The 12,673-nt window shown below is 43.5% G+C and overlaps 1 protein-coding gene across 3 annotated transcripts in view; it reads right to left on the reverse strand.

Annotated features, from left to right (window-relative positions):
- Nucleotides 1-12,673, reverse strand: part of EFCAB6 (EF-hand calcium binding domain 6) — a 162,179-nt gene that overhangs the window by 131,715 nt on the left and 17,791 nt on the right. For 2 of the 3 annotated variants that reach the window (XM_025187059.3, XM_075899542.2), the window contains exons 4-6: nt 11,666-11,886; nt 10,089-10,177; nt 6,104-6,170 (exon numbers count right to left, since the gene is read on the reverse strand). In XM_025187059.3, coding sequence (XP_025042844.3) covers nt 6,104-6,170; nt 10,089-10,177; nt 11,666-11,886 — 377 coding nt within the window. The remainder of the gene's footprint in view (nt 1-6,103; nt 6,171-10,088; nt 10,178-11,665; nt 11,887-12,673) is intronic. The other variant, XM_075899562.2, reaches the window with a different exon arrangement.

A 12,673-nucleotide genomic window follows, 5' to 3' on the forward strand; every position in this document is an offset into this window, starting at 1 on the left:
AAAAATCAAGGGGAAAGCCGAGCTGGAATGTAATAGGAAAAACAAATAGTCTATAAACACCTAAAGACTGGATTGTCAAAAGAGGCAGATAAGAACCACTACTCAGCTACCCGCTGAAGCTTTTGAACTTATACTAGTCAGGCTCCTAACCAGGTCAAGACAATGCAGTTCTGACCAGAGTGCAATGCTGGGGGCTTGCAAGATATGCTGGTGCCTTTCTCAGTGTGATTTGTGAATGTTGCAGGGAGAAGTCACACACCGTAGTTGCATGTGGGACTCCCATGTGCTGTTCTACTGAGTGATAATAGCACTGAGAGGTGGGAGAAGGGAGGTCATAGGTAGTCACTTGTAAAGCATTGTGAGAGACAGTTTGGGCTGGAGAGATAAAGGGGATACATCAGTACTCCAGTTCCAGGTTGTATTCCAGGGATCCTGTCACAATTAAATAAGGATATTTCAGCTGATCACTGACATGGGTCAGCTATTCCAAAATTAGTTCTTTTTGTTCTCATTAGACATTAATGAGCCCATCATACTTTTCATTACAATAGGACCTTGTCTTGGCATCTCACCATCAGAGTCTCTCTTGCTACTAGTGTGTGCCAGTTGACTACAATATTTCACCCCAGAAGTGACTGCATTTCATCAGTTACAAGTAGGTAGATGGGGTTACACTGGGGGATCCCTCAGGATCAAAGGCAGCTATTGGAGTACTAGTGTTTAAAGTATTTTCTTACAGTTTGATGTGTAAAAAAAATTAAGTGCAAATCACATCTTGCACCAGACACAGGGAGTTCTAAATAGAGTTTTATGTAGACCACAGATTACCCAACAAAGTCTGAAGTACTCTACCTCCAAATATGAGGCTAACCACACTAGTGTATTTTGCTAGCAATATAATTATTAATAATCTTTAATAACCCCCATATGTCCCTCAACATATGCATTCCAAAGAGAGCCTACACCCATGCATCTGAGCTTGTAGGGTACCAACTGCATAATATTCTCCTTCCTTTTCACTAATTTTGTGGAATCTGCTCTACATGGTGAACATAAAATTTCACTTCTGAATGTTTGACAGGGCAAGCAGAGGAAGATGGTGAGGGTTCACTGGTCTGCACTGCATTCTCCCCATCCCCACACCCCATCTGCATCTTTCTACACTAATTTACAGGACCTTCCCCATACAGTATGGAACAACCCTGAAAGGAGTTTCAGGGGAATCCACAGGACAAGTGAACCCATTGTAGCACAATTCATAGAGGAAGCATGCTGTTCAGGGAATGCAAAATGCTGGAATGGTCTTCTGAGCATATTTGTGAGATTCCCTTACATAGACTGGGAGAGACAGGGAGAGAGGAATCTGAAACCCATGGCTTCTGCAGGTAGCAAAAGCTACTCCCCACTTACAAAAGAATCTGAAGGAAATTCTACAAGGTGCCAACAACCAGTTGCTGCTCCTCTTTATAGCAGACACCCGATAATGTAGGGGGGATGGCAAGTACTGAACTACCTATTTATCTGAAGCAAAAACAGCAAAAATGTAAGAGTGGCAACTGCTTATTCTACAGAACTGTACAATGAGGAATGAGTCAGTGGCAGGATTGGCATTTAAATCCAGGTCTCCTGACTGCCTCCTCATTTTAGTGAAAATCTGTCAAACATCGTCAGGTTGTCATTTTCGGCGGCAAAAGGATTAAAACTCACCTGTCCCTTTAACACACAGCCTGCAGCAGGGGTAGCTTGGAAGCACCCTGCCTCTGCAGCAGTTCCCAGAGAAACACAGCTTGTGCATCACGCTTTTACAGAGTGCAAGATGTGCTTTCCTCTATAGAAGCCAAAGTCTATCATCCATACAGGGCAAGAAAGGCCATAACCCACCGTTTCCACAGCCCTTCTGGGGAGGTTACCAATACTGGACTGAAGCAATCCTGAATCCTGGCATCCTCTGTCCCTCAGCCCACACATGCATGCAGACATACACACATTCTACCCTGGAATGGGCTTGAAAATGTAACTATCTTCTTACCCCTGGAGGGTGGCCTCTCCAGAACAGGTCTACAGAAAGGGCAGGGTTAGTAAGCTTTCACAGCCACAGCTCAATCTGTTGTCTGCTTTGCAGACAAACAGAAGACTTCATCCTTCAAGGCTGTCAATCCAGCACATTTCAAGTACTGGACACTTTTTTTTTTTTTTGCTTTGTTTAAAAAAAAAGGAAAAATAAAAGCATGAAAAAATTCTTCTCTTGCAATAAACACATCAGTGCTCATTTTCCCTATATTCTACTTTGGGCCATTTTGTGTAAAATCTTTAATTAAAGTTTTTCTTTGAAATTGTCATCATCAAACCAGAAGAAAGAAAGTAAAAAACGGAAGGACACAGCTGTGCATATATGAAGTGCTATTCAGTACCAAATGAATTGGAACAAAATAAGTATCGTGACTGTTATGCTCTTAGTTTTGGCTCTGTATTCTCAGTAGCACAGTCTAACTTGTCACTTTATATTGATTCCATCTGTTTACACTCTGCAGAGTATTGGCTTCCTACGGTGAACATTTCCTATTTACCAGCTGGTAGAGATAGGCCAAACCAGATAGAAAAGAATTAGACTATTTTCAGAGCCTCATAAACATAAAATCAAAAATTTGTGGGGGAAGGGATGTAGAAAAGTGGGGAGTGGGGAAGAAATACTGGGCTTAATTCTCATTTATTTTAAGGCCTTATATATACTCTAGCTATTTAGAGGGACCCTAAAAGTCCATGTAATATATTTATGTGCACTTTAAGGCCTCTTTGTACCACACTTTACTGGAGTGTAGAGGCATCTTAGTGTAATTGAGAATCAGACTCAGTATGTTGCTTACCTTGAAGGAGACACTAGCAGTTTAGGTCCAAAACTAAGGATCAGTTAGTATGAATACTTATGCACATACATCTCTATATAGCATCTAGCAGTGAGACGCTTAAATGTAAACATGATGCATAAATGCATATGGAGCCATCATTGTACCCTCACATGCCTTCTTAGAAAGTTGCTTTTTCTAGTGGTTGGTTCATGTCTTTTTCTTTCTTTCTTTCTTTCTTTTTCCTGGAATTTAACTTTTTTTTAATCCCTTTTTTTTCCCTTTACCCTTTGAATCAATATTTCCTCCCTTGTGCTTTTGGATGAGTAAGGAGAAAATCCTGCCCCTGACTTTGAGGCTATGGAGCTCTCTTGGCAGCTAACCTGGTGAACCTCCATTGTGCAAAGGGACCTCTTTCACTTTATGCAGTGCCTTGACATTCTATTCCCAGGATTGGGGTACAGGAAGTGGGCACCACTGTGTGGCACAAAACCCTGTTCTGCAGGAGCACCCAATGAAATATCACAGGGGTGGGCAAAAGGGCCTCTGTGGGCCGGATCCAGCCTGCCAAGTGGGTGGATCCGGTCTACGGGAGCCCTGCTGCTTCCCCACCCATAGGCCAATTAGGATTTGGGGGCAGAGGGAGCGCGCAAAGTTTCCTCCACCTTGCCAGGACCACGTAGTGCTTGGAAGCGCCAGGTGCTCCTGACAGGGCTAGAGGAGGCTTCATGCACTCCCCCGCCCCTAGGCCAATCAGGGCCTGGGGGCGGGGGAGCGTGCAAAGTTTCCTCCACTCTGTCTCCACCCTGCAAGCAGCGCACAGCGCTTAAAAGTGCCATGCACTCCTGGCAGGGCTGAAAGAGGCTTTGCACGCTCCTTTGCCCCCAGGCCAATCAGGGCCTAGGGGCGGAGGAGTACACAAAGTTTCCTCCATGCTGGTCCTGCCCTGTGAGGAGAACATGGCACTTAGAAGTGCCACGCACTCCTGGCAGGGCGGGAGGAGACTTCCCACGCTCCCCCACCCCCAGGCCAATCAGGGCCTGGAGACAAGGGAGCACAGCACGCGAAGCCTCCTCCCAGCCAGGGGCATGGGCACCTAGGGGGAAGGAGGTGCGGGCAGGCAAAGGCGCTCTCCTACCCTCAGACCAATCATAAAAGTGGTTATTATTGTGTCACCAAATTGCTTAGATTAGATAGAATATCCAATCGGTCCTGGGGTATGTCTACACTACCACCCTAGTTCGAACTAGGGTGGTAATGTAGTCAACCGGAGTTGCAAATGAAGCCCGGGATTTGAATTTCCCGGGCTTCATTTGCATGTTACCGGGCACCGCCATTTTTAAATGTCCACTAGTTCGGACTCCGTGCCGCGCGGCTACACGCGGCATGGACTAGGTAGTTCGGACTAGGCTTCCTATTCCGAACTACCGTTACTCCTCGTTTCGGAATAGGAAGCCTAGTCCAAACTACGAAGTCTGTGCCGCGTGTAGCCGCGCGGCACGGAGTCCGAACTAGCGGACATTTAAAAATGGTGGCGCCCGGCAACATGCAAATAAAGTCCAGGAAATTCAAATCCCGGGCTACATTTGCAACTCCGGTTGACTACATTACCACCCTAGTTCGAACTAGGGTGATAGTGTAGACATACCCATGTAGTCCACCCTCTTGCACTGTCTGCAGCAACATGTATTTCGTTATAACAACACTGTCTATAGAATCTTCCATCTGAGGATCTCAACGTGTTTTCCAAGCATGCATGTGTTTACCATCAAAGTACCTTGGTCAGGTGAGAATTATTATCCTCGGTTTTACAGATAAAGAAAAATGGCATTAAAGACACAATTTTTAGAAATATGTGTGCTCAATTTCCCATAAACCACAGTAAGTGATACAGATGTGTCTCTGAATGATGGACACCTATACAGGAGCAGAATAAAGTTTGGTTTGGGAATAATCAATGTGCCATTTTACAAGTGAATAATTGATTAAAAGGTTGTATGAATTCTAAGTGTATCTGAACATTTATCTGTTTCCCTAATTAGTTCCCATATTTTGAAATGCTTGGGATTATTAACTAAAATTGTCCTGGAATATATATGTAGCCATAACCTTACTTTTAAGTAGCCTTTTCTATTACTGTATTTGAATATACGTATCACCTCTGTTTCAGAATGTTCTTAAAATATAGCACAGAACTTGGTAAATTAAGTGTACCAGAACACTAATTAGGACTTTGGGGGATATTTTCAATTCATAAATTTTGTAATAAGAAGATATTTAATCTGTTTCTTTTGTGAAATGACATACTCTACATGAAAATGTAAATGTTACTCTCCAGTTAGTTGCATATAGCCAAATGAATAAAAGCTATGACATTAATAATAACTATATTCAGCTATGATTGATGGGCTTTTCTGCAGTGAGGAAAGATTGTCTTGGGTACAATCTGTCCTAACAGCTCTGCGATATGTTAATATTTTACTCAAGACTGGAGAAAATATATGTATTCATATGTCCACCATATAAAAGGGGTGCATGGGCTGACGATGCTACTGCAGCCTTGAGATTGCAATAGAAGTTATAAAACAGGAAGGATTTAATTGTACCCTCCCAACATATGTGCCATGACTGTGCCAAGTAGTGCAGGGGGCAGGATCTGCATAAGGCTATGTTTGGGGATGCTTTTTGTTTACATGAAAATCTTTGGGTGGGACGAGACACAACACATGATGCTCCAAAGGGCACAGAATACTCTTCTGTTGAGTTCTGTGACAGGACAAATATTTGCTACTATCGGGTATCTCTGATTGGCTTTATTGATGTCCAATTATAATAAAAAGAATGCTACACTGATTTGGACTTTCCTTCCATCAGAGAAAAATCTAATTTACACATAGCCATTCAACTATTACCATCAAAAGAAGGTACCAGACTTTTTTTCCATATGACATGGTTCCAGAGATCTTAGGCTGGATTATCCACACCATGTATTTACTTTCATACAAAGTAAATGCTGTTGTTCTAATTTGGTAGCCTTTTTTTTTTTTTTTTTTTTACAACTTTCCACAAATTTAATTACCCATGACACACTACAGTGAAGAATCAGGCCCCTTAAATAAATCCAACTCTTAAATGAATCCAGCAACCCAGCAACATCTAGAATTGAGAGTATCAGTACCATTTATATAATGTCACAACTTAACTTATAAAGTAGATAACAATTTTAGCAATTAGTTTGTTACTATCCACTGCAACGGTACCTTTTCCTTTAAGAGGGACTCCAGCTGACTTAATGTCATGGTTTGGTCGCCTTGGCTACCATTCCATCTAAAATAAATAATAGTAGCAAAAGGATTAGACATAAGGAAAATGCACAGCATTACTGTTATAGACAAACAATGGTCCCTTGGTGAGGGTTTTGTCTAAATATGGAATGAGTAAGGACAGCAGGAATGGACCTCCACAGTGATCCTATACAGGGCTCCAGGCCTGGCTGCACAACACTGCTCCACTGGCACGAGGTAGCACTAAATCTGGCGGTCCAGCTCTCAGATGATCTCCCTGTGCAAGTGGATTCTTGAACAATGTACAGACGCTCTAGCTCCTACACTCTGGCTGACAATGTGGAGGATGTGGCTGGAGGACAACTGTATAGTTTTCTGGTGCCTAAGCAATCCCAGCTGTTATAACAGTCCTGTGGTGCCACTGGCAGCATGGCTGGGCCAGGGAACAAGAGTGACACCCACAAGAATCCTAGAAACAGGTGAGCACCAAGGACAAGTCTGTACCTCAATGCCCAGCTGCATCAAGTACTCGTCAGCCTAAATGAGGATCTAGCCCAGCGGTGGGCAATGAAACAGCAGCGGTTCACTAGAGTTAGCCCCTGGTGGGCCGCTGCCATTATATTTGCCTGTGCTTCTGCTCCCATTGGCCGGGAACGGTGGTCCACAGCCAACAGGAGCTGCTATCCCCTGTACCTGTGGAAGAGCAGGTAAATACGGTGGTGTTGGGACCTACCAGGAGCTAACCTGATCTAACCCTTTGTATTTAAAGAATCATTGTCAATTATCTTTTAACATGCAAGGTCTTTTAGAAAAAGAATAACCCTACTTTCACTTTTACTTCCCCCATTACTTACATCCAAAGCACAGAGAACAACGTTTTCACAGTTAACAATTAACAAGTTTTATTTTTCTCATTGAATATGACATTCTAAATTCCTGTTTTCCCAGGCTCTTCCCCTAACAACTAGACCCTACAAAACCTTATACAAGAAAGTATTCATGTCTGTATTTCAAGGACTGATTGCTAAACATCAAATTCCGCCCTAACTTACACCTATTGGGTTCGCTAAGATTACATAGGCTTTAAATCAGGGCAGAAACAGACCCTAAGCTCCCTCTTAAAACATTTTCTATGTAAAAACAGCACCTGTACTGCCCCCCAGTGGCAAACTCTTGTAAGTTAAGCTACAACTGTCCCACATTTATTTTTGCTTCACATTTTCTGACATACATTGCATATAGTTATAATACACCTTTACAAGTAATTGGTCAACATGCAGCATTTTCTAATCATAGGCTTTATTCTGTTTTCTTTCACAAGTATAAACCAAGAGTTTATGAACAAAAATCATTCAGATTCCACATGAAATTAATAGGCCCCACATATAGCCTATTTGTTATTTTTTCCATGATGTGAAAAAGGATTAACCCTTCATTTTGTGCGTGATGGTTTACTCTCTAATTATTTTTTTCTAATTAATCACATTTTTTGTAAAGCTCCTTTATTTCTCTGAAGACAGCATCCCTACATTCCCTCTTTCTATTTTCTGCCTCTCTTCCTCTCCTCCTCTGCCTTCCTCCTGCCTCCTTTCAACTACTCCCATTGTTGCTTCTCCCTCTTTCTCTGGGAGGTTTGTTAACTTTACACTTGATTGTAAAAGCTGTGTCAGAATCTGTAGAATAAGGCAACTGTTTCTCAGAGCCTGAATAATCTGGCCTCACAATCAAACCTGCAGGAGAGGGAATATTTAAAAGGAAATCTCCATAAGGATCCCATAGCAGAGTCATTCCTCTGTCACTTTTGGAGGAAAGCTACTAGGATTTGTTTTAAAATATAATATACAGTATGGTACTGAGAGAAGGGGACTGGACTCGATGACCTCTCAAGGTTTCTTCCAGTCCTAGTATTCTCCTATTCTATGATTATACCTCTCAAACGTGCTTCATGTGAAAGGAAGGCACTCATTTTAATGCCCAAATTGCCTATCTACCCCACAAAACTGGTACCTCCACACACCTTTATAAGTGAAAGTGATTTATATCAGAAATAAAGAAGGCTGAAAGTGAAGCTCCAGAGAGTTTTATTTACACTGAAGGCATGAATCCTACCACATTTTAACTTTCCTGGCAGAATAATGCTTATGAGTGCCCCAGACTGCGTCTTGGACATACACTGAATCCTGCAAGTTGAGTGTTATTTTTTGAGTATCCCTAAAAAAGTTTTAGCCTCAATTCACATCTAACTTCTCTTATACTCAATTATACCTTCTGCTAGTTCACAGAATACAGGCAGTCCCCGGGTTACGTACAAGATAGGGACTGTAGGTTTGTTCTTAAGTTGAATCTGTATGTAAGTCGGAACTGGCGTCCAGATTCAGACACTGCTGAAACTGACCGCCAGTTCTGACTTACATACAGAATCAACTTAAGAACCCCAGGCGTCCCCAAGTCAGCTGCTGCTGAAACTGATCAGCAGCTGATTCCAGGAAGCCCGGGGCAGAGCAACTCTGCCTCGGGCTTCCTGTAGTCAGCGCTGGTCAGTTTCAGCAGAAGCTGACTTGGGGAAGCCTGGGGCAGAGCAGCTGGGGTGCTACTGGACCAACCCAGCAGCACCCCATCTGCTCTGCCCCAGACGTCCTGATTCAGCCGCTGCTGAAACTGACCAGCAGCGGCTGAATCAGGACCTGGGGCAGAGCAGCTGGGGTGCTGCCGGGTTGGTCCAGTAGTGCCCACGGGCGCTGCAGGACCAATTGGCAGCGCCCCAGCTGCTCTGCCCCAGAGTCCAAAACAAAAGCCTGGTCTGCTGGGGGGGGGGGGGAGCACACTAGCTGCGCCCCCCCCCCCCCCAGCAGACCAGGGACACGGGGAGCAGAGACGCAGCAGAGACACGGGGAGCAGAGACCCGGACTGAAGCCGCAGCCGCGGGGGGTCCCGCGCCTCTGAGGCTTTGCCAGAGCAAAGCCTCAGAGGCGCGGGGAACCGCCGCTGCTGCCGCTCCAGTCTGGGTGCCTGTGGTCTGCTGGGGACGGTCCCCATCAGACCACAGGCACCCTGACTGAAGCCGCAGCCGCGGGGGGGTCCCTGCCTCTGAGGCTTTGCCAGAGCAAAGCCTCAGAGGTGCGGCACCCCGCTGCCGCTGCGGCTCTGCTCCCCGTGTCCCTGGTCTGCTGGGGGGGGGGGGCGCAGCTAGTGGCAAAGCCTCAGAGGCGCGGGACCCCCCCCGCGGCTGCGGCTTCAGTCAGGGTGCCTGTGGTCTGATGGGGACCGTCCCCAGCAGACCACAGGCACCCAGACTGGAGCGGCAGCAGCGGCGGTTCCCCGCGCCTCTGAGGCTTTGCTCTGGCAAAGCCTCAGAGGCGCGGGACCCCCCGCGGCTGCGGCTTCAGTCCGGGTGCCTGTGGTCTGCTGGGGACCGTCCCCAGCAGACCACAGGCACCGGGTCTCAAGGGGCAGCAGCAGCGGTTCCCGCGCTTCTGAGGCTTTGCTCTGGCAAAGCCTCAGAAGCGCGGGGACCCGCCCAGTGCCCCTGGTCTGCTGGATACGGTCTCCAGCAGACCAGGGGCACCGGAGCAGCTTACGAACGGGGCTTTCTCGCCCCGACTTCCGGGGCGAGAAAGCTCCGTTCGTAAGTGCGGATCCGACGTAAGTCGGATCCGCGTAAGTCGGGGACTGCCTGTATACCAATTAGGCTTGAAGCGCTACATGTTTGCATTACAAGAGCAATGCAGACTACTGACAGACTACTTCCTCTCCCTTTAGTGGTCATATAACCAATTGTTTATGTGGAAAAGCAATATTTGGAAAATACTTAATGTACCTGGATCTGTTTGTAACACAATGTAACAGATAGATAGAAACAGAGAGCTAGAGCTATTTAACCAGTGTGCTCTCTGCAGATGCTAGCAAATGATCTATGATCACAGTTTGCAAATAACGGGATTACATAATAAGAAGCTCTTACCTTCTTTGCATGCTGTTACTTTTGGCAACCCTAGTAAACTTGGCCAGGAAGTCAAGATATGGTATGGTAACTTTGCTAGTCATCGGAATCTACATTTCAATAAAAAGTGTGTTAAATGAACGGATTTCTAGATAAATCCTATAATGAAATCTCATGAACTAAAAAAAGAATTATTCACTAGCATTATTAGTTAACTATTTAAATGCAAAAATCCCTTCTGAGACCCTCTCTTTTGTTGCATGTACTGTATGTCATTTCTTTTCACCTTTTGTCTAGGCTCAAATAAAGTATCAATTTATATCTGATAAAAGCTCCAGCAAGAGGATATATTCTATGCTTACAAGAGACCAAGTTTTGAGGATCATGTGGGTCTTTCTCTGACACTAACTCTATGATCTTCTGTGATGATGTGTGAAAATATATCCTGTCTAATCCAACTGATGAAACAATCTTTCTATTGTGCCACATGCATACGTAAGGTGTTTCACATACATATGTGATCCACCTATTGCTTATTTGGTATCATCAAGGACCCTAATTACTTACTTTTTAACTGAAATTGGTGCTCTCTTTTCAGAGAGCTATATTTTTAAAATGTGAAAACAATACCTTCTAACAACTCAATGTATATGAAAATCAACAAACAAGCATGTTTGGAAAGGATATAAAACCTAAAATCTGTGAAACCTTAGGACAGAACTTCATGGCTACAGGAAATGGGTCAGGACTGGAACTCCAGAAGACTAAAAAATCCATCTTCTACTCATTATAAGCAGTGGGGGGAAATGGTAGCTATGTTGAAAGCAACTATAAACAGGGGCTTGAATGTGCATGCAGTTCACTGCATGTTTCTAAATGTTGCTGTAGCACAATAAAGTTACTGACATTGGTTTTACAATATATAAGAACTTTATAGATCTAATACTAGAAAACAGACCCCCACGGACAAAGAAGTTAAGATTTTCAAAGTCGTCAAGAGGAGTTAGCCTCACAATTCCATTTGAACTTAATGGGTGTTGCATAGCTAAATCCCCTATTGGGTTTTGAAATCTCAAACGGTGTGTACAACCAGTGGTCTGTAAAGGATATAAACCACTATAGCTATGGCTTAAAAGAGGTGAACAGACAACAATTCTTCATCCAATTACTCATTATTTTACACTGCTCAAATGTGTACTAAGTTCCTTACAATACAAATAAGAAAGTTCCACCATCACTCAAAAGGTTTCCGATCTGATCTTTCTCCAGGAATAAGATTGTATTCATTTTACATTATATTAAAATTGTATTTATTATCACAAAATCTAGTAAAGAATTGCAACTTCTTCAGTCAGTGAGGGAAAGAATGCAGACAGAATCCTTTAAAAGAAATACAAATGGCCATATCTAGTTTATTTTTCTCATAAAGGTAATTTTATCGTTGTCACTAGAACGACTCACTTAAAGCCAAAAGGGTTTGGGCCCATCTATCATCATTTTGATAATACCAGACTTGCTTGCTCCCATTGAAATTGAGAGGAAATTCTGCCATTGACATGGATAAGAACAGCCCCCAAGTGATTATACACATAGCGTACCTGTGCCAGCACGGCATCAAACTGTGCTTGTGTCAGAGGGAAAAGAAAGGTTTCAATCACTCTTCTGAATTCACCTTTTGTGACTGTTTGGGCCTGATCAATGTCAATTGTCTGAAATGCTTTTTTAAGTTCACCTTCTTTTTCAGCTGTCTTTTGAAGTAAAATCTGTTCGATGTCTGAGGAGGACAGTGTGGGATCTGGGACAGAGCGCACAGATGTAGCTGTAAAACATATCAGACAGTTACCATACACTCTGAAACCTGGCAAAATATTTTTTTTTTAAATTCAACATAAATTATTCCATCTTCAGAGCTATCACTCTAAATTAATTAACATTTGTGCAGCATTTTGAAGATCTACAGCAATATAAAAGTGCTAAGTGTCATTAAGAAAATTGTTAACTCTTTCTTTATAACATTATGATTAAGACACTGTTTAACTTGGAAGATACTCTAAAAGAGCAGTTAAAATTACAAAGTAAAACAGACGTAAAGTAACTCACAATATATTTGTCCATCCCTTCCCCACTAACATTCTCCCTACAGATGAATACCAGACTAAAAAGACCTTGAATGTCCTTGCTTTGTATCATTTAGGCTTTATTCAGTTATTAAACTTCTTAGTTAGTCATCTGCCACTGGTGTCAGCACCAATTGTTAGTGTGCTGACTCTTTTGCAGATATGACACACAATAGACATCTTGCTCTTACGCTTTTAACACACAATAGACATCTTGCTGTAAAAAAACCCCAGGGAAGGAGGGCGGGAGAACTGGACAGCATGGTGACAAATAGCGTAATCCCTACTTGAGTATGTTCCCCTGGACTTCAGTAAGAGCTTTGACTGAGGGTACGTATACACTGCAGTACTATTTCGGGATACCGTAAATAGCTACCCCGTGTCTTTTGAATGCGTCCGCTATTGTGAAATAGCAGACGTGCTATTTCAGCATCCCAGTAAACCTCATTGCATGAGAACCAGGGATGTCTCGAAATAGTGTTTTATTTC

Source organism: Pelodiscus sinensis, chromosome 1 (genome assembly GCF_052426305.1).
Source record: "Pelodiscus sinensis isolate ZL-2025 chromosome 1, ASM5242630v1, whole genome shotgun sequence".
Classification (NCBI taxonomy): Eukaryota; Metazoa; Chordata; order Testudines; family Trionychidae; genus Pelodiscus; species Pelodiscus sinensis.